Raw genomic sequence first — 21,689 nt, forward strand, 5'->3', positions numbered from 1 at the left:
TTCACCTCAGTTTTCCCGCCCCTGAGCTCTGCGCTGCCCTCGGCGTCCTCCGCCTTCGGAGAGCGGCTGCTCCGCTGCGCGACTAGGCGAGGCGGGGAGCAGCGGGGCCTCAGGCCGCCGTCCCCCCACCGGTGCACACCCAGGGGTACGTGTGTATGTGGGGTACGTGTGCCTTCGGCAGCCGTGGGGCCCGCAGCGATGCCGATCCCGGCGTGCAAAAGTGGAGCCACCGATCGGGTCACTGCCGAGCAAAGCGTTCGCGCTGGGGTTTAGCCGCACCGCAGCGTGAAACCGCAATAACTGCTGAGGTAACCGCTTACAAATCCTGCGTCGGAGGCGATGAGCAAATGGCGACGGCAAGAAACAAAACAAGCGATGAGAGACAGCTCATCCACTGAACGTACCAACAGCGACGGAGAGACAGAAAGAGGGGTCTGTTCTGCTGCCCGCAGTAAAGAGGGTGTGGAAAACACCACAGCATTATTTGTACTTTCCAGTAAAAGCGGTGAAATGAAACTCGAAAAACGTGATGATGCTGCTGCCATCAGACTGAGAACAGTCAATGACAAAGTATTATAGGAGACAAAACCCAGATACGTCTCTGGAGTTGTCTGATGCCTCGGAAACCAAAGTTTGCACAGTGGAAACCTCCCACAACTGTTACCTTTAATAATAAGTCTGTGCTGCTGCTCGCTGATGCTGTGCATGCGAAGACACGCACCCCTCAACCTGACACCTTCCTTGTGGCTCATTTTACCAGTACGGTACTTCAGCAGCATTTGGGGGAAACAAGGTTCTATGCTGCTATTCTGAAAGCACTAAGGACAACAGGACATTTTTCAGAAGGCACGTAATTAAGAGACTAGGACTCCTCATACGTAGTAATTGTGTACAACCGTGGAACAACGACTTCCAGCGTGGTCATCAGTCAGGCAGAAATTGTCTCGCACAGAGCCTACCACAGTGATGGCAGGGGTTGAAAACGCTGGCTGTGCGTGGCATGTTTGGTATCGGGGCATCAGGCTGTGTGTTAACTCTCACAGTAAAAATACTAGGGAAAATCAAGTCATCAAGACAATTGTGATCATCGTTAGATGACCACGCCTGGCGACACGGAGCTTGCAGATGAAGCTGACAGATCTAATTTAGCTCCTAAATCAGGAATTACAGGACTCTTCTAGCTCCTCAAGTCAGAAATAGCTCAGATGTTGCTTAACAGTGATTTTTAAAATTTCTTTTCTTCAGAAAAATCTCTCCTTTTCCCCTGCTTCATTATGTTGTTTTGCACGTTACTTATAGACAGTGGTTACTTAACTACTGTCAATGCCCATGACAATTTAGAGAGCATATAAAAAAATCATTCCGTCAAAAATCAACCTGATCACACAGAGCCTGTAGTCACACACAATCGTGTTAGCTGCTGGGACTGCGCTGGGACTAAACGGGAGATTAATCCTCTGGTGTAAAAGTTGAGGCGTGCCAACAGAAGTCAACAACTGTGAATGTCTGAGAGCACGGTGTCCTTTTGCCGAAGAGCAGCAGAATTTGGAATCTCGCAGACCCTATTGCTGTTTGGGGAAGACTTGTGTGACAGAAAGTCAGTTATCGACTCAATGCTAATTTCTTTACTCATTAAAAGTACCTCACAGAGGAGGCAGAACTGGAAGTTATTGGTAGACACCAGACAATTTCATACTGGGAACAAGAAGCTGTTTTTAACAGGGACAGTGCCAGTGCCCCTAGGGAAGCAGAGACCTCCGCTGGAAGATGCACTTGACTAGCTCGGCTGTTTCTAGGACCAGTGCAGGTGTGATATTCCACAGCTCATGACATACAGCTCGGGCTAGACGGTCCCCTCTGGCTTTCGATTTTGGGCTGCATTTAGTACCTGATTCTTTGGATGGGGTTTCTGCTTGGTAATTTTAACACCTCCTCCCCGGAACTTCAGCCAGGATGTTCAGCAGGTAACGTCTAGTCTGCAAGTCCTCCAGTGTACTGTAACAATGGGGGTTACTGGGCAGCTGAGCTGTGAAGTCTCATTTTTGTGAGGTGCTCGGGAAGAGTCTGGGAAAGGCCCAGCCCCAAAACTTACTACCACTATGGATGCTTTAGACAGACTGTCTTCTCACTGGCTACAAACTCAGCAGGGCAGAGGTCACAAAGGACTCTTCAAACGGTTAAAGGACTAGTTCTTTGTAACTGTCAGTGCCACACGGAAGCAGTGTAGCTTGGCCAGATGCTGACACAATCCCGAGAGCCAGACAGCAAACCGAGAGCTGGTGTCTGCGTGGTTGCCTTCGTGATCCCCACAGCATTTCAGCCGTTTTGAACACAGAAGAAAAACAGTTTTCAGGATCAGAACTTTTGCCTGGTTTTCTGAGCGGCAGACAGCTGGTGTCCTGTTTGGATAATAAATGCAACCCATGGATGTGGTACAGCCTGGATTTTGTCCAGTTCCCACCTGTCACGAGGGCAGGCAGCATCTGCCACCTTTGCAGCTAGTGTATTCGTTTCGGGTAAACAGCATTTGTTTATCAGTGTGACGCAGTCGCCAGATGGAGCTGCACCCTGTAGCATCCCAGGAACTTGGTTTAATGTTTTTTAAAAAAATACATCTTTTGACACCTCTATTATTAGTATTTATTGGTAATCTGGTGATAGCATCTTCGCTTTAGGAATGCAGCCTGACTTTAAGAACCTCAAGTCCCACTTGTCATCAATCACTTGTCATTAAATCCCACTTGTCATCTGGAGGAAAAAGCACAAATTATCAAATCTGTGCCTCCAAAACTCCACGTCTGAACTTAGGCTGCATATGGAGAACAGAGAGATGAAAATGGGGTGGAACTCGTGGAAGTCGCGAGCTCCTCCTGCTTGAAGGGAAGATGTCTCCCTAGCTGAAGATGCCCTATGACAATAACTGAGCCATTCTCTTCTCCGCAGTACAAAGCAGCAAGAGGAACATCCAGAAGCATGTTATTGGCCTTATTTTAAAAGGGAAGAGCTGCATAAAAAGCATAAATGGAGAGGATGAGGCCTCGTCAACAGCCCGTAGTACGAGACAGAGCCGAGGCCAGAAAGCCTCAACTCTCTCCTCTCATTTTTGCTTCTCAGGGTAGCGCTCCCAGAAAGATCTCCAGTTCTGCAGGTGAGGGGCAAAGGCCCACCCAGCATGGAGGTGCAGGTGCCTCCCAGCACAGCGGGGCAGAACTGCGCCAGGGCTTACACACCCGCGGAGTCAGCTGTGTGTCGGGTACTTGGGGTATCGCGTTGGCCACAGGGTATTTATTGCAGCAAATGAGCGTCTGGAGTACATGGGCAGTTAACGAGCTGCGGGCACGTTCCTGCTGCAAGGAGGAGGTTGTGTGGAAGGTCGTGCGTATGGAAATATTTATTCCTGCCCAAGGGCATTCGCAACATTCGGTACTGAGCTCCCCCCCTCTGGCACTCAGTCAAACCCTAAACCAAGCGATACCTTGGTCATGTTGCAAAGCCCACTGAAGGGTGAGGGACATCAACTTTTGAACGGCCGCCTCAGCACAGCTCGTGGGGAACACACGGGGCAACGTGGACCATTACGCCTGGTGACCACTGTGAGTGGGGGAAATTGGTACGGATTTTCCTTCCAGCATTTACTGCCTGGTTTCTGAAGGAAGCCCAGCCTCTGCGATCGCATTGTCCATCCATCTGCTCCTTCCTTTACTACCTCTGGAACTCACTGACTGATTTCAGCCAACTATGAGCAAGACATAGAGATTTCGGAGATAATTACCACCCCTTAAATTCAATACAGAGGGTGCCAAAGGAAGGAAGTACCACTGTGTAAAAAAAAAAAAAAAAAGAAAAAGAAAAAAAGAGGTAGACCACAGCCCCATTACAACTCATTTAGCGGCAGCGAGCTGACCACTAGGTATGTGCGTACTGTTGACCCACCAACAAGACACACAGCTCCAAAGGATGCAAATATAAGGGGGGAAAAAAAGCTTCGCTACACTCCATGTTCAGAAACCCAAGTTGCCAATTTCCCTTCTGAATTTCTGAATCACGTGATTGTGAGCAAAAGCTGGAGCAGTTAACAACTCTGAAAGGAACCCAAAGAAAACAAAACGTCAGTAGTCCTGCTGTTCTGGTTTTAAGTAGTAATTTTAAGCCTAACATGAGATTTTGAAATTGGAACCTGGTTTGAACCCTGCTGGTTGACGCTTGGAGCCATAATTCTGTCAGAAACGAGCCCGCCTTGGGCCGGCTGTTGGCAGAGCACGTTATTTCTCTTACCTGCGCTGGGGCGGCAGGCCAAGGCACCTCGCGTTCAGCTCCTCAGCCGAACACCCCCCCTGCCCTGCACCACCGCAGCTCTCCACCGCCTCTCCCATGACATCACGCCCTGCGGCACAACCGCCTTGTCCCTCAAACCCCCGGCCGCACACCCCCCTCCCGTCCCCAGCCCTGCTTCCCAGCGCCCCCCGCCGCTCCCCGGTCGCCGCAGGCCGGTGTAGCAGGGAAGCGCTCACCCTTCCCAAGGACACCCGCTGGCCCTGGCGAAGCCCTCCCGCAAGCGGCCTCCAGGCGGCCCGGCCGCCCGCGCCCAGCCGGTTACCTGCGGGCCCCGCCATCGCCGCCCGCTGCACCCCGAGGCCGCCCCCCGGCCCGGGCTCTGCGGGGAGCGGGGACACACACACGCCCCCCCCCCGCTGTACCCCGGCAGCCGCTGGGGTGGGCTGCGGCAGTGCAGGCGCCGGCAGCTCCAAAGGGGACGCGGAGGGGGACAGGGCCGGGACGCCCCCTGCCCGGACCCTCCCCCCCCCCCGCTGTACCTGCTCCTCCCGGCCGGCAGGGGGCGGCGCGCGAGTTCCCGCGCGGGAGCGGGTGAAAGAGGGGAGGCAGCTCCTCTCCTCGGGCGCAGGCGTCTGCTACCAAGGCTGAGGAGGCGTTACTGCGCGTGTGCGAGCTGCCAACGCCTGAGCGGGGGAGGGCTGCGGCGCATGCGTCGCCGCGCCCTGCGCATGCGTGCAGCCCGTTGGCCGAGGCGGTTAGGGGAGGCGGCGGTGGTCCTGCGGGCAGCCATGAGCGGGTTCGGGGCTGCGGCGCCGCTTTCGGGCTCCTCGGCTGCGGCGGGGGCCCGGAACGGCAGCAGCGACAGCCTGGAGAAGATCGACATGTCCCTCGGTGAGGGGAGCGCCTCGGGCCCGCCGGCGTGGGGGAGAGGGCGGAGGGGCGCGGGCTGAACCAAGCGCTAGGACCGGAGGGGGGGAAGCGGAACGAACCAACGGGCTTTGCCAGGCACCGGCGCGGGCGGAACCAACGGGAAGCGTAGGAGACGGCCTGCGCCAAGTCGTACGGAGGAGGGGGGTTGGGACCCTACCACAGCTAGAGCGCGGCGGGGGCCTGTGGGCCCGTCGTGGCGGGGACGGGTGGCGAGGCCCGGCTGTGTCGCCGGGAGCAGCGGGGCTCCCAGGGGCCTGGGCTCGGGGGGACGCTGTCTCTGGCTAGGGAGGAGCCGGGTTCAGCGGGGTGGGTCCCTTTTGTTCCATCTGGGTGTCCGGAGCAGGGTGAAGACCGAGGTGCTGTGTGCGTTTGGCACCAGTCAGGTCCTCGGTGTCGGAACCCTTTTCTGGGTGGCCCTCAGGGAGCGTCCCAGGGCTTGTAATGGTAGGGGCGGGGGTGGTTAGGTTGCTGCTCAGCCGGCTTTGCTTTTTTTCCTCCCAGGTTTGGAAGTTGTTAATGGCAAGTCTCCTTTGTAACTCTTCTGCAGTACTTTACCAGTCAGATCAAGTGTGATGTCGGCTCCACCACGTAGTTTCCTGTGACAATCTCCCTGCTTCTCCTCTGTTCTCCCATTGGCTGTGTGTGTTAGGAAGTTGCACAGCCTCATTGCAGATCTGCAGAGCTGTGGCTCTCAGTGTACCTGAGAAGCTGACAGCCACGCTGTATGTATTGCAAAGAGGCATCTCAGAGTAGTTCTGTTCTGGTCCTGTGCACTGAGTCCCCTTAACAGTTGGGGATATATGTGGTGCATTCCTGGAGTGCATCTTCCAGTTTAGTTTTAGCCAAAAAAAAAATGGGTTTGCCCACTCCAAGACTGCTCCATGGCGCTACCAGAGCATGGTAGATAGGTGCTATCAAGAGTCTTGCTTCAAAATGCGAAATCACAATGTGAACTAGAATGTTAATGGTAGACTCGGCCTTTGTGGACCACCTTAAAATAAGAGGATTTGTACAACTTTTCCTTTTGTAAACAATCTAGTCGAGTTCTTTGTTTTGGCAACGGAGATAACCTCTGAAATGATGTTTCTCTGAATGTGGAGTAGCATTACAGCATTCACATAATTCTATAAATCTGGTTTTGCTTACGGCACACTGAACCTTTGTTTCCAGGGTTACCAAGATTAACAGAGTTGCTGATTCTGAGCAGCTACTTGTTTTTTCATGTATTGTAATGTTTCTTGGCCAAGTAACCTTTTGGTGAGCCCCTACTACGTGTCGTGGACATTGACTAATAGCAGACTGCAAAGGACTGTTGTGACCTTTTGTCTAAGAAGCTGTTGTCAGTGGGTGTGTCCCTTGGCTTGTTCAGGTGCAAGGGTAACTTGCATGAGAACAGTGTCATCCATGGCTACTGTCCCCAAGTCAGAGCTGTGTGGTCTGGTGTAAACAAAGATAAGATGCAATCTCATGATATCAAAAAAAAATTCACACAACTTTAATCTAGGAAATATTAAGATCTAGATCTTAACGTTGAGTATTGTCTCATTTAGTAATAAAGATTAAACCTAGTTTTATTGCTGGTGTGTTACGTGCAACTCATCTGAGACTAAGCTTCCAGTTTGGTCATGATCCCGGATTATTCTGCTGTACTAGCTGTAGATTTGATCTCTAATCAGAGGCAAGAAAGGACAATGCTTCAGTGTGTCTCGGCTAACAAATACAGAAAGTCCCAGATCTCCTGTCAAAGAATAGCTAAAACTTAAGTTCTTCTGTGTGCAGCAACAGCTAACTTGCAAAAATGGGATTTGAGATGGAGCAGATCAACTGAAGCAAGGATCTGTGCTTTCTGAAGGTGGTGGATTTGTGTCGCAGGGACACGGGAATGGAAGCAGCCATTACACAGAATTACGTATTCTCCTGTAACAGCTTGGGAAGTTTTAGTTTTTGTTGAACATCACTTTATTAGTGGTGCTGCATTCAGATTGTGCTCCCGGTTGAGTACTGCTGTTGGCAGTGATTGTTTCTGCTATTTTGGAGCTGTATATCATTTAGAAGTGGCTTTAGTTTCCTCTGTTGTATAAAAAGGATGGTTTGGGAATCCTCTCTCCAGGCATGATCCCTTTGACAACGAAGATTCTATAGAATTCAAAACCCGAGTGACCTGTATACTGATATAATCTATTACAGTCTGTATACTGACACAATCTATTATCCTAATGGTTTGGGGTTTTTTTTTTAATATTCAGTCATTTTTGCAGCAAAGTAAGCTGGGTTTTCTCCTAGCTTTACTTCAGCAGGGTACAAAACATTGGATAACAATGTTGTGATTTTTGTTGTCTTTTTTTTTTTTTTTTTAGTCTGTTTTCTCTGTCTACCCTGTCCCAGTCCATTTGAACTCTGTCAAACACAGTAACGCTGTTCCCATCTCCCTGTTGAAACATAACGTTTTTACCAGTTGTGCTCTCATGACCGAGATGCAATAAACATAGTTTGACATTTTCCTTTGTGGTGTTTTTGTAAACAAGCTAGCAGTCAAATAAAAGCACGCCACATCTCTTGCTTTACTCTTATCTCTATATCCAGATCAGTGCAGGAAATCGAACTGGTGTGGCATGATTTGTGCTTGACAGACCTGCTGTTCACTTTTCATGGGTTTATTATCTTGCACATATTCTTAAACTGATTAATAATTAGTTCAACTTTGTTTCCCTGGACAATGGATAAATGGTTGCTTTGGATTGCAGATACCTGGGGAGAGAAGTCTTGCTTTCCCTTTTCCTGTCATCTCAACCTCAGTGAACATATGAAGACAACTGATAGGCTGAGTCCTCTTGGTGTGGTTTTTCTTAAGTAACTTGGGATGGAAGAACTAAGGCTCGAATTGACATTTTGTCTGGAATCTGCAAAGTCTGGGAGTGAGATGAGATTACCTTTTCTTTAATGTTATACAAAAACTATTGGAGTCATTCAATGTAAAATTTAATGCTGGACTGAATGCTATGATCTTTCAAGGCTCTTGGATGTTCTGGATGTATGCAACTGCTTCTCTTTTGCAAGGGCGTTATACTCTAAAGTACTGTAATGCTTAACAGGGACTGGATATTTTCTAGCAATAATATTTCTGGAAGCTTAACTTGTATCTGCTGGCTTTGCAAGATTAACTGGTCTGTTCCCTATGACTCCAAGCTGCTGGGTTTTTTCTTCAGAACTCAAATATGTCTGCAATACGTCAAATTTTTCTTTTTATTTTCTTCTTACAGATGATATAATTAAACTGAACAAGAAAGAAGAGAGAAAGCAATATTCACCCAAAATGAAAAGAGGGCTTCAGCAGAATCGAGCTCGACAGTTCAGGACACCCGGCTCCAAGTGGGGAATCCAACAGCAGAAAGGTGTGTGTGCCAAACGTAGCGTGGATGGCACAGGATATGTTGTTGGGCTAATGTGACCTAATGAAATGTGCGGATTGACAAGGTCAATTCAGGTGTCCTTCCAGTTTTGATTATAATTCAGTTCTTTGTGATCTGTTTATGTTTGATTTTGTTTCTGGTTCAGTGTGAGAAAGTCATTGATGTCTTTGGCCAACAGGGAGCTGAGGTGCTTGAGGAACTATTTGACTCAAGGAAGGGTTGACTTGCGTTCTTTTTAGTTTTAAATTTGGAAATACTTTGTCCCTTCTCAGAGACAGATAGAAAGAGTGCTTATGCCAAAGCCTGTGTGTTAGGAGCCGTGAAGGCCTTGCCAGAGCTGAGGGCTTTGTGCAAAAGAGCCAGCATATTTGTATTTGCTAGGCAGAATTCTCCTAGTAGGCCTCCCCAGAGTAGCTGTTACTTGCAGACTGTAGTGCTGGCTTGGGGATGTGTAAGCAGATAGTGCAGAGGGTCAGTGTCGGCTTTCTTTTTTTTTTTTTAAGTGCTTGGGATGCAAAGGAAGTACCATGTCAGCCTTCTTAAGCCAGTGGTTTTACAGTGGAATACAAAAGGGGGAAAAATAATATAGGCAGGGAGTGAAAAAGCGCACAATAACAGCTTTACTGTAATTCCCTGAGTAGCTGTCAGGGTTTTTTTGATAAACAGGAGTCACACTCTAAAATGATTCCCAGGTTTTAGTCCAGTACGTTGCCAGCACCTGCTTGAAATATAGACTGGTTTTGCTTGCATTTGATTTGGGAAAGTATCTTTTTAGCACTGGATGATCAAAACATGGAAGAGCACTGTCTAATCAGAAGGCTTACCACCTCAATACAAGCTAGTTAGGTGTTTACGTTAATACATGCAATTTCTTGTTTAATAGCATTCATTTAAAACAAATACACTTCTGTCTGGTGTATTCACAGTGATCCCCGTTTTATCTCTGTCTGTCTTAAGGTTTGTTGTGGCAGCATCTCTTCGTTAGCCTGTTGGACATAAATGCCTTCGGGGATCAGTGGAATGTCCTGGTGCTCAGGGCTCAGAGGAGTTCTGCTTTGTGTACCAGCCAGCATGGCACAGTTACTGGTGCATCGTTAGTAAATTGGTGACAGTGCAGGAAAATATGTTAGATCAGTCAGCCCAAGTGTAAGAATATTTGTGTAGGTGAAGAGTAAGTGAATTTAAGTTGTAGGTTATTGAACACGTAGGCTTCTGTTTATGACACAGTTGTCAAATACAATTGTTTATGATCTAAAGGGCACAAAGGAGGCAAGTATTAGAATTTAGAATTTTAGGACGAACTTGAGCTGCAGATATAAAACTTTTAAATAGAACAATCTTGGCAGTTACTTTTCTCTCTTGGAACCTTCCCTCCTTGTCTGCTCTTGTTCTAGGAAAAAGCGAGCATTTTTTTTGCAAAATTGGCAGATTCATGACATGTTGAGACGTTGTGAATAGCTTTAACTGCTCCCTCCTATACAGCTCCACGCATTTTCTCCCATTGAAAGCAAACCTCTTTTATATTGTTTTTTTGAGCAGAAGGTATCACTAAATAATTCTTCTGAGCATTCCAATTATTATTAGCTTCTGACCAATAGATTTATTGCTGTTCTGTTGCCACTGAAGTTATTCTGATAAGTAGCAAATCCTCTTGTTTGTGGACAGCTATGGAAACCACAAATGATCAACAGCATTCAATTCCTTGTGGTTTTAGAAGTGGCTGCCAAACTCTCTGAAAAGAAGCGAGGAACTTGGACTGGGACTCTTTTCAGCTTTTGGGGGGAGAAACAGAGAGGAGAACATTATTGTTCATTTAAATAAAAGTTGTCCTTGGTGATACACAGAATGCAATGGCACAAAACCCTGTGCAGCCTGAGCTTACTTTGAGGTTGTCGTTTATTTGAGCAGAGGATGGTCCAGAGAGCTCATGAAGTCCCTTTCAGCTGAAGTAGCCCTGTTTCTCAACTTTTCTATTTGCAAAGAGGAGCACTTGCTAACCAGCCACAAAGTGTGGGTACATAGTGATTTCTCTGTGGCAAATTTATCTAAGCTGTGTTCTGATTGCTGGCTTACCTCATGTGATGGCTTCTGTCTCATGAAGAAGCACAGATTGATTATGGATGCTATGAAGTCAGATATGTCAAAACTAGATGTGTCTGTTGCTGTAGAGCTGGCTCCTTAGTCTTAGATTTATCTTGCGGTCTGAGGTTCTAGAGGGGATGACACTTGGGGATAAAACCGAAGCATGGTCCGTGTTCATAGCATGAAGCTAAATGGCTCCAGACAGGGTTAACCAAACCCTCGTAACTGGAGATTTGAGATGTTTATACTACAGACCTCAGACTTACAAGCCTTTAATATTCAAAGGCTGCTTTCAATTCTCAGTTTCGTCCAGACTGCCATGCAGACTTCTAATTGAAAACACTTTCAATGTGATGTAATTCATATGCTGTTTAATATGGTTTTGTGGGCCAATTGCTATATTCTTTTTTCTTAAGGCATGCCTTGGGAGCCACTGATCTAAATAAATAACTTTGAAGTTGCTTTTTTTTCTTTTCTTTTCTTTAAACTGGTAATTTAAGTTTGCTTAATAGGTAAGGAGCTGGTATTTTTTTGTTTTTGTTTGGTATTGTATTATTCAGCACTTGATAAAGTTCCCTTTTGGAGTACTTTAGTAGTTTTCTATGCCAGAATGACTCTGAAGTTGTCCCTGTAGACATGTCAAATAACAAATTTTCAACAGAAATTAATGCAATGAACTAGAGCAAACTTGTGATCTATATTGGAAGCTGGTTATTGTCATGCTAGGGCTTGGGCCAGACCTGCTAAAATAACTGAATGACCAAATTGCCTTCAAGTGTAGTGAAGAGCAGTATCCTCTGCTCCAAGTCTTGAAGTGTGCAGCCAAATAACTTGCGTTGTCTTAAAGAAATAAGCTTTTTCTTTCAGTAAGAACTGTTGACTTTTCATGCTTGTTGCAGGTTACGGTAAAAATCGTTTGGGACGCAGAAAGAAGGTAGCAGGGAAGAAGCGTTCGTACGGAGTGATCACTGGCTTGGCAGCCAAGAAAGCGATGGGTTCGCACAAAGGAATTAGCCCTTTGAACAGGCAGCCGCTTAGCGAGAAGGTAATTAAGGCAGTTCTCGTGGTTCGTGTAAGAGCAGATGAAAAAAACGAAACACAATGGCTTCAGAACTGTGCTGCTGAAATGTAAAATGGAGACATCTGGTACAACCTTTTATTAAATTGGGGATGTGTTAGGTGAGTTTTTGTTTTGTTTGAGGGGGGTGGTTAATGACTAGGTTTGGAAGTTCTTTAACACTTAATTGGGTTGCAAGTCATGAAAATTAAAGTACAGACATATATTCCGTACAAGTATGGAGGTAGTTACTGAATTTTTACAAGAAAAGCTCACTGATTAGGATTTCTTGTCCTTGCATTGCTTTGTTACAAACCAGTGATTGAGCCAACATGCAGGTTGTACGCACGTGCCTGTTAACAAAAATGGAAGTTTTTGCAAAATACTTAACTCCATCAGTAGGCGCCCTCTTCTGCCTGCCTCCAGTGTGTTGTTGCCTGCTACATCATTCAGAATTGTAAAAGGGGATTGCTTTTGGATTTGTGGAGAAGAGTAACTTTAAAGACGTGTGGAGCATGGATTTTGTCAGTTTAGGGCAATACAGTAATCAAAAAGTAACTGCTAAGCTCTTTTTTTTTTGGCCTGGTAACGAGGGAAACAGAATTCGTGAAAGTGTAGAAGGTATTTTCAAATTATACTAGACTGTGAAAGTTATGCAAAGCCAAATATATTCTATATGCAGTTTGTAAATGGAAATTGAAGAAGTGTTTGTGGGTGTACAGTATACACATATGCTCTATATATTTGTTGTTCTTTAAGAATGCACAGCGGAATTATCCAGTTCTGAAAAAGAAAACAAACCTGCAGAGACAATCTGAAATACAGAGGAAACAAGCTCCAGCCCTCAGGAGGCCTGCCCCGCTAAACAGAAGGTAAAATACCAAGTCTGCTTTCTGCGCTCTTCTTGAGAGCTTTCCATAGTGAGTCTCGTTGGACAGGACTGAGTCCAAGGGACGACAGTAGGTACTGGCCGTAGTCATAGGGTCAAGATCATCATGCGTATGAAGTTCTACAAATCTGGAAGCCGAGCATGGGACAAACGTGGCCTCAGTCCAAAGCCAGATACTTATTACCCTGTGGAGCACTCGGGAAGTACCTCTGGTATTCTGCCTTCGTGTAAATCATGGGCAGCCTGTATGGAAATGGCCAATGTGGATTTCAGTAGCTTTGAAGGGACAGCCATGGTTTAGTGAACTTTCTAAATAAAATGCCTTTGTGGAAGCTGGTGCCATCTTCAGTTTCATGGAAGCTATTGCATGGTTATTTGTGCTGGAATTAACGTGTCTGTTAAGATGAACTGCATCTTAACTGGTCTCCATGATGAAAATTTTCACTATGTGACTCCGTTGTGGACACTGTAAACAAACTTTCTTTATACATATCCAGACTCCTTCTTTCTTTCCATCTAATCAGCAATGTTTAAAGTGCTGGAGGATACTGAGCAAAGTAAAAAGCAGAATTAATAATCATACTGTCCTGAGGTATAGCAGTGCTAGCCTTCTATGTAGCAGAAGTGATTTCTCCATTTATGAGTAATGTGGTTTGTTTCTAGTCAATGAGAAGCTTACTGCAACTGAAACATTCAGCTTCAAAGAGACAGCATTGCAGATGTCCTTAGGGATGTATTGGGCACTTTCCTGACTTTCATAGTGGTCTCTCCAAGGTGTTATCTGTGGAGCCTTTGATAACTATCTTTTAATAAATATTACAGGAATAACGTGCCGTCCACCTTTGCCAGAATTGGAAACAAACTGAATCAGCAGAAAGACACTCGTCAAGCAACCTTCCTGTTTAGAAGGGGCCTGAAGGTAATAAAAAGTACTGAAAACAATAACAAAATTGTGCCACAGGTTCTAAGCTGACCTATAACACTCACATAAATGAATCCACTTCAAATACTAGATCTGAGTAGAAACTTCAGGTGAACTAGCAATAGGCACGGGTTCTTCTAGGGAAATGTACTTGTCCTCCTCAGTTACTGTAACCCGTTGAGTCTGGGGTCCTGTTCCAGCATAGCTGAACTGTTCTGAAGGGCATGGAGCTTGTCAGAGTGTTCGAGGGTAGTTACAAAGTATTCATTTTAAAAGTAAATTAGAAAGCACTGTGCAGCTTTCAAAAGTTGCTTTTGGGTGGAAGGGTAGACCAAAAACACATTTTAGGAATTGATTATGGTTTTCGTTTTTTGTTTTGGGTTTTTTTTTTTGTTATTTTGGGGTTATTTCTTTTAGTTAAGTTGTTATTTTAGTTACTGAAGGATTTTTTAGTTATTTTTGAGTAAGATCAAGAGAACAGAGAGTGTGCGATGAGTGGTAGTGGCGGTCTCTGTTTTCATTTGTATCCTCATTCTACAGCTGACATCAGTGTGACGGTAGGTAGCTGCTGTCTTCCATCCACATGGGTTGCAGAATTATAGACAGGATCAAGAGGAAGAAAAACAAAACAGAAGTCCTTTAAAACAGCAGTGGAACTTTGTGGCATATTGGGTATTATGTGTGTTCACATTAATCAGATTAGGAACTAGCCGGGTTTTCTTGCTGACGTGGTAACATTTTGATGTGTCTTGGTAAAGTGTATGTTTGCTGTCAGAAACAGTCCTCAGAAATCTTTCCATCTCTGTTTTGGTTAAGTTACTGTCATTGACAACTTTTACACAATTTTGTGTTCTTAAAGTGATTTCTTTCCAATGTCTTTCAAAGGTAGTAGGATAGTTATCTTTGAAGTCCCTCTGAAAGTACAACCCTGTTTGTGCAGAGTGTACAAACAGCTTTAAACTCTGTTTCCAGCTGCTACAATGGGAATTGAAGCAGAATCAAATCCAGTGTCTGTATTGATGTGTTTTCAGGTGCAGGCCCAAGTGCAGTCCACAGATGATCTTGATAATCAGACAGTAAAGAGAACTCGACAGTAAGTATTTAATTTGGAGAACTTAAGTTTGGTTACTTGTATGATTGTCATTTTAGTTCTGGTTTCCTGGCTGTGATAATTGAATGTTGTGGCTTTTTTTCCCCTGTAGGCATATCAACTGAGTGACAGTGATCCTCCCCCCTCTTCTCAGTTATTTCCTAAATTATCTTCTGATTTAATGAGGAGGAGTTTGTTTGCCTAAAACAATGTTTCAAAAAAGTGAACATTTCAGCCAGTGCTGTAGTCCTGGCACACCTTGCCAGCATGGGATCTAGCAGTCACCTGAACAGGCTTAGATAATGTAAAAGATACAAGAATCAATAGCCAAGCTTCCTGTAGGTTGTTTGACTGCATGTGGTCTTTGTACTGGCCTGTATTCTGAAAGCTTGTACATTCTTCGCCAGCCAGGGGTTTTTGGACATACTTTTAAAGATACCCTGACTGAAAGGTCTGCAACGTTTTTGTAAGTGATTTCTGTGTTTTCAAACTAGATGGCGAACTTCCACCACAAGTGGAGGGATTCTGACTGTGTCCATCGATAACCCAGGAGCAATCATAAACCCAATGTGAGTTTTCAAAAAAGTTCTGAAACGTTCTTAACACAACTGAAATCGCGGTTCTGAGCCATTTAGCAAGTTCCTTGCAGATGGTATTTCAGATTACCTCCAAGTCACAGCTTCTTGTGACGACTTTTAAATCTGGCCCCTTTCTGAGTGTTCCTGGGCTGTGTTCAAATAACATCACAGCTGGATTTCTCAAGGCATCTCCCATTTAGGAGCTTGATGTGGTGTATGGTGTTGAAGAGTGGTGGGCTGTAGATTTTCACCTTGTCTGCCTTGTTTGAATCAGACTCTATGGCAGCTGTTTTCTTCCCCTGTCTGAATGAAAACGATCTACTTGTTCAGTGATAGTAATAGTTCCTCCCTGATTCATAAAGATACTGCTAGAGTTGTGCTTGAAGAAAGCGTTGCTGTGTTTGTCTTTGGGAAGTTGATGGTATTATTGTTTCATGAGGTGTTTCATTTTAAAAATCTTTTAGGTGGCTTTTTTCATCAGTAGTGTTTTATCTGTAAGCACAACTGTACCAATTTTTATTTTTATGGGAATAATTAAGCACAAATTAAGCACAAATTTGTCAGTAGGATTGAGAGATAAAAGGTGAGATCACTTCCTATCGGGACATTTGCTGCCTGGTAACAGTAACAAATGCTTCCCTTTTATAGTTCTGCCGGACTTTCACCTTCTTGAATTTGTGCCCTCCAGCTATTCAGCCAGCCTGATGAAAAATTCGTACTGCTATCAGCACTAACACTTTATTGCATAAAACACATATGTTAACGGTGTCCTTTCTAACGTTCTTCTTTCACAGTTCACAGAAATTACGATTAACTCGTACTCCTGTGCCACCATTTCTGATGAAGAGGGACCAGTCTGAAGAGAAGAAGATTCCCAAAGGGGTTCCATTGCAGTTTGATATTAATAGTGTTGGAAAACAGGTAAATGCAGTTTCTTTCCTTAACTGTGGAAGTAGTTTCAAGACAGAGAAAAGTCAGTGAGTCAGGCACTTTCCTCCTAGGCTCAATAGTGACAGAAACAGGGAACTAGTGACTACTTCTTGTTTCCACTTCCAGTTCTTCCACTAACTTGCTGTGTAACTTCAAGCGAGTTAACTACACTGACTGTTCCTGTTCCTCTGGTTCATGTCTTGCATGCCCACGTGCTTTGAGTGGGATTTAAAATGCTGAGTATTTCTAACAGCCTTCTGGTGCTCCTGCTGTGCTTGAATCAGCAACTGAATGTGCGTAATTCAGGGATGAGGTTGCATAACCCGCCTTGAAGCATGACAGCTGAATTTATAAGGCAGCTTTTGCTATGCATCTAGGGCAAAAAAATATCAAATGCGATGACGTGAAGGCTTGGAAGATGAGCAATTTTTCACAAGTTTCATGAGGACAGGCGATGCAGTGCAGGAATCTTAATGCTGTCATTGAAGGAATTCTTACAGGCTGACAGTTAGATGCTGCTCTTGTAATCAGCTCCTTACTGCCAGCTGTAGAAACCTACATGGAGTCAGTGCATTGGTCTAGATTTGTTCCTTCCGTGAATAAGCAGTATGTCAAAAATAGTCCATTACTGTATTGTAAAACTGATTGAACTTCTGGACTCCAGTCTACCGCCTCAGCTAGCTGGACTGGAAAGCAGCCTGCATTAACATGGTTAAAATGTGCTTTTGTTGAAGTTGCATAGAATCCGTGTGGGGAAACGAACTTTCAGTACACTCCCTTTTTCAGTCTGTCTTAGGATATTTTGAGTAGACTTTCAGTGTTGACATTGTGTACTATGTGTTGTTAATGAATTCAGAGAAATGCTAGCTCTTGATCTGTAGTCCAATCTGATTTTGAAATGATGCAGGAAATGATGAAATCAAATTAAACCTCCTTTTTTTTTATGTGAGACAATTAAGAAGTCAAGTGATGATACAGAATGAGGCAAAAATTATTCTTGTCTCCATTACTTTGATTCAATTAATGTAACATCTTTTACATTTATGGTGAAATTACTTTATTTTTCAGACAGGGATGACGTTGAATGAGCGATTTGGGATCCTGAAGGAACAAAGAACAGCGCTGTCTCAGAACAAAGGAAGCCGTTTCGTAACAGTGGGCTAACCTGACAGATGGACTTGAGCACTGATCCCACCTACCTACGAAACTAAAATAAAAGTGGGCGGAAGAGTACAGCATACGTCACTGAAACTCTCCAGACTTCTTGCTAAGATGGTGGCAGAGCTATCTATCTATTACTTTGAATGGTAAAAGACATGATGCCCCGTGGGGGGAAACTGGGGAAACTGATCTACTGGAGTGGCACCATCACCTGGTTGGAAAAGATTCTGTTGCCCAGCTGATGACAAAACACTGATTTTGGTTCATCTTGCAACCAAAACACAAATAGGAATTTTAAAGTTGTCTTTTTTTGTTTGTTTAGGAGTGCTCGGTATCTGTTCTTTGACCCCTCTGTTACGGTGAAGATTGTGTGTTGCGTTACAGACCCCATTTTAGGGTTTTTTGGGGACTGCCTATGAACTTTCCTTTGGACTGCGGTTTGGCACAGAGCCTCAGTCCGTGAATACTTTGGTAGTGATGTAGCGGCATTTTTCATGGGAGCATTGGTTGTACTTCTTTCTGCTTTTGAAGTTCAGGTTTTTTTCCTTTCTTGAAAACTAAATGTTTTGCATCCTCACTTTCACAAATAAAGCTGTTAGCTGAGACCCAAACTACGTAATTGGGATGGAGACTATTCTACTCTTATCCTTACAAGTGGTCCAGATCATATTGGAGGAGTTCTGCACAGGCAGTATGAGAGTAATTTATATCGCAAATAGCTCAAGTTCATCCCCCTCCTCTGTAAATGGAGTATGTCTGTCTCCTATTTTTTTCTTAAATTTTTGCTTTCTGTTTATTTTTGTAAGTTTTTTCACAAACTTAATGCAATAACTTCACATTTTTGAATAATTTCATAGGAATAAATACAACAGTTCATAAGAAAGTCAGTGGTATGGTAGAGTTCCTTACCCTCCCAGACATAGGATTCTCATCTTGCATACCTTGCCCCAGAGGGTTTTCTCTGACTCTTAGGAATAGCCAGGGGCGAGCAATCTAATAGCACTTGCTTGTACATACCAAAGAGAGGTCGGGTGTGAAGCTGATCAGACATGGTCGGACACCTTGAAACTGGCTGGAACTGGGGCGGCCCTCAGTTTGCCCGCGTGTGTGAAGCATTAGGCAGGAGCGTGTGGTCACTCACTTCAAGCTTTGTGCGTCAGAATCTGCAGATGGTAACAGCTGGGGCATCCTCAGTGTGAATTCATGTGATCCCTAAAAACAAGGCACCTGTTCAGAATTGCTTCCAGACCAGGAACCGGTAACTCAACACTGTTCTATAGCAATGAGACTTAGGTACGGTCAGGTAAAAGAATGATTGGCTTGCTGCATCCAGAAGTGTTTATGGTGTTTGAAGTGGGTTTAGCTCCTTTTATTTTCTTGAAGAATTTACATTTGACTTCTTACAGAGTTGGTTTCCTTGCGTTTTTATCTCAAATTCTAAGTTAACTAGCATTTACCTGGAACTTCAACGTTGAAGAGCATTTGACAGTAGAAGGGCTTTTGTTTGTTTTATAGCAGTTTTAAAGTCAGAATGCATCCTGATGCTATATAGTACTTAAACCCTTATTTTTAATGTTGAAAAATATACCTTAGCAGAAGCAAACTAAACGTAATGGTGTTAAGGGTTTTTTACCTAATTACTAGTAGGAATTTTTTTTAAAAAAAAGTCCCACGGTTAGAATTTGAGTATTTAGATGAAAGTGTTGTCAGTCATCCTGTTTCAGTGTATACATTTTCCATGTGCCAGGATGCAACAAAAAAATTCTTTTGCATCAACATAGATGCAAAACATTGATGCAATGCATCAAAAAATGCTAGTTTGTATTTAATGAGAAGATGCTTTACACTGTACCTTTTGGTATTTTTTGGAGAAGTTATTACATTTGATCTATTCTGAAGCTGTTAATTTTTTTTTTTTTTTTAAATAAAAAGTTACAGGTTTCATACTGTCTTGTTCCTGTTATAACCACCTGGGGTGATACGTTGGTTATGTGATATCCTTCAAGGGGTTCTTTAATCATTAAAGTCTTACTAAATGTTCTGAACAATATACCAAAAGTCAGCCTAGTTTAAAGAGGGGTTGCATTCATTGCCCAGCTTCATATCCGGAAAATTAAGCACTTCTTGGAGTGGAAACTGTAAGATCACTTGCATTTAAACGTGTCGTCTATTAATGTGTTTTTCAGTAGCACAGTCTTAATTTAGTGGTTTGGTGTGATCCTAGTACTAGATCCCTTAATCTGTCAGCCCAAGCACTGCTTTTCGTGCTGCTGTGACCCGCCTGGCCAGCAGAAGTCACCGATCCAGACCCGGTGTGACGGGATCACCGCGAGCCCCGATCAAGGGCCGCGGCCGTGTTTGCCAGCGCGGAGCTGGCAGGAGGTTTGCGTGAGCAGCGGAGGCGCTGCTAGCAGCGGGTGGGGCGGGAAGCTAATCCTGCCTGTCCGTGTCTTGGATAAGGTGTGTAGTAGGGCGAGGGCCTGGGCACCGGCAGGCTTTGCTCTTCGCTGCGCGCTCGGGTTTGTCCGGCCGCGGGCGGGGTTCGGACGGGCAGCGGCGGCGCTGCCGGCCGCAGAGCGGTGCCTTTCCAAGCCGGACTGGCGTTTGTTCGGACTTCGCAAAGAGCGCGACCTTGTAAGGCCGGACGGCATCGCGGTGAAACCCAGGGGGCAGCGGGGGCTGTGCCCGCCTCGCCCCGGCAGCGCGGTCTCTCCGGGTGTGCCGCGGGAAGGGGCCTGACGCGCCCAGCAGCCGCCCGGGCCCCGCCCTGGTGGGCAAACTGGGCTTTTCGGAATTCCAGGAGGTGTTCAAGGGGAGGCGGGCGCCCTCGCCCGCCGGATTTCGCCAGGCGAGAGGAAAAATCGGCCCCAAAAAGAGCGCGTTTCGGGTTGTTTTCACCCGCCGCTCCCCGGTGCTGCTAGACCCGGACGGGGGCGCATGCGCACTCCGCGCCCTGTCACGGCTGGCGCTGCGCGCTCCCTGCCGGTCCCTGGGCTTCCCCGCGCCTGCGCAGTAGCGCCCGAAGCTGGAGCGGCAGCGGCAGCAGCAGCGGCGGCGGTATCGGTGGCGGCGGGGGGGAAATGGCGGCCGCGGTGCTGGCGGCGCCGGAGGGCGGCTCTGCCGTGATGCCGGCGGGGAGCGCGGCGGCTTGTCCTCCGCCACCTGGTCCCTCGGGTCCGGGGTCGTGGAGTCGCTCCTTGGACCGAGCCTTAGAAGAAGCGGCGAGCAGCGGTACCCTCAGTTTGAGCGGCAGGAAGCTCCGCGACTACCCGCGGGCCAGCGCCGCCAACCACGACCTCAGCGACACCACCCAGGCCGGTGAGAGACGCGGCGTTGAGGGAGGGAGGGGGAGTCAGCGGAGAAGGGGGGGTCAGGGAAACGCCTTGCCCTGCCCTCGCAAGCGCCTCAGGGCTGGGGGTAGCCGGTGTGGCGGGGCCTGGGGGCTGCCCATCGGAGAGGACTTGGGGGGATCTGGCTGTCCTGCCCCCCACGCCCCCTCAGGGGGCATTTGGGGGGGGGGGGGCAGGACAGCCAGCCCCCCTGCTAAGAGTGAGGCTGAGGTGATCAATTTGCTGTCTCTTCAGTAAATTGAAGCTGGATGCATGAGGAGGAGAAATTTCCTCGGTGAACGTTGGGGGTCCCCCCTCATGTCTCTTGAAGTGTCTATGTGTGGGTGTAGAGGGGGTTTTCTCCTCACCGGAGGCGATGCTTGGCATATTTCTCCTCTTGGGCCGTTTCTCCTTCACGCTTTCGCCTCCTCCCTTCGCTCTCCGCCCTTCCTCTCCTCGGCCGAGAGGCAGGATGGAGGAGCTGTTGCAGGGTACTCCTCCTCCCTCGGCCCGTCGTGGCTCTGGCCGATGAGATTTCTCCATTTGTTGGTTTTTTTTTTTTCTGTCGTCTCCGCTCTAGAGATGCTTCACTTGCTGGAGGCTGTTTTGAAAAGAGTTACTAGGTTTTTCACAGTACTGACGCTCACTGATGCGTTTTTAGCCAGGCATGTTCTTGTTCTGATATATGTGAGTGTGTGTGTCTGTACACACGTGTGTATACGCAACCCCCACCATCTCTCATCTTGTGCTGTTGACAGGGGAAACCAGCTTTCCAAAAAGGGCTGTCAGGTGTGCGTACGCTAAAGACAAAACTGTTCCTTGTGCTCCTACGCTTCTGTTATTGTAATTCCTGACAGCCATAAGCAAGAATGAAGGGTACTGTGAACAGAATCACATCCCTTTTTTTTTTTTTCCCTCTGTAATTCATCCATATAATACATATGCACGAAAATATTATGATTTTTGAGAAATATTTTATAAGGTACAGTAAACTATAGGGCTGGGTTTTTACATCTACTCCTCAAATAAATCCATA

The 21,689-nt window shown here is 46.1% G+C and overlaps 2 protein-coding genes across 4 annotated transcripts in view; both read left to right on the forward strand.

Annotated features, from left to right (window-relative positions):
* The first annotated feature begins 5,063 nt into the window (after positions 1-5,063).
* Positions 5,064-17,401, forward strand: FYTTD1 (forty-two-three domain containing 1). Its single transcript, XM_086467839.1, has 9 exons — positions 5,064-5,166; positions 8,466-8,597; positions 11,597-11,742; positions 12,514-12,626; positions 13,466-13,562; positions 14,597-14,658; positions 15,150-15,224; positions 16,028-16,154; positions 17,232-17,401. The coding sequence occupies exons 1-9, from the start codon at positions 5,064-5,066 to the stop codon at positions 17,325-17,327; spliced, it is 951 nt and encodes a 316-aa protein (XP_086323965.1). The 3' UTR covers positions 17,328-17,401.
* A 2,988-nt stretch (positions 17,402-20,389) lies between these two features.
* LRCH3 (leucine rich repeats and calponin homology domain containing 3) overlaps positions 20,390-21,689 on the forward strand; it is a 62,287-nt gene continuing 60,987 nt past the window's right edge. For 2 of the 3 annotated variants that reach the window (XM_086467789.1, XM_086467790.1), the window contains exon 1: positions 20,405-20,642. In XM_086467789.1, the coding sequence (XP_086323915.1) occupies positions 20,405-20,642 (238 nt within the window). Of the gene's footprint in view, positions 20,643-21,689 lie in introns of all 3 variants that reach the window. The other variant, XM_086467791.1, reaches the window with a different exon arrangement.

This window comes from Leptosomus discolor, chromosome 7 (assembly GCF_034619465.1).
Source record: "Leptosomus discolor isolate bLepDis1 chromosome 7, bLepDis1.hap2, whole genome shotgun sequence".
Lineage (NCBI taxonomy): Eukaryota > Metazoa > Chordata > Aves > Leptosomiformes > Leptosomidae > Leptosomus > Leptosomus discolor.

Coding starts and splice junctions, on each gene's coding strand:
- FYTTD1 (XM_086467839.1), top strand. CDS start 5,064: ATGAGCGGGTTCGGGGCTGCGGCGCCGCTTTCGGGCTCCTCGGCTGCG. Junction 5,167..8,465: donor GAAGATCGACATGTCCCTCG/GTGAGGGGAGCG, acceptor TTCTTCTTACAG/ATGATATAATTAAACTGAAC. Junction 11,743..12,513: donor GGCAGCCGCTTAGCGAGAAG/GTAATTAAGGCA, acceptor TTGTTCTTTAAG/AATGCACAGCGGAATTATCC.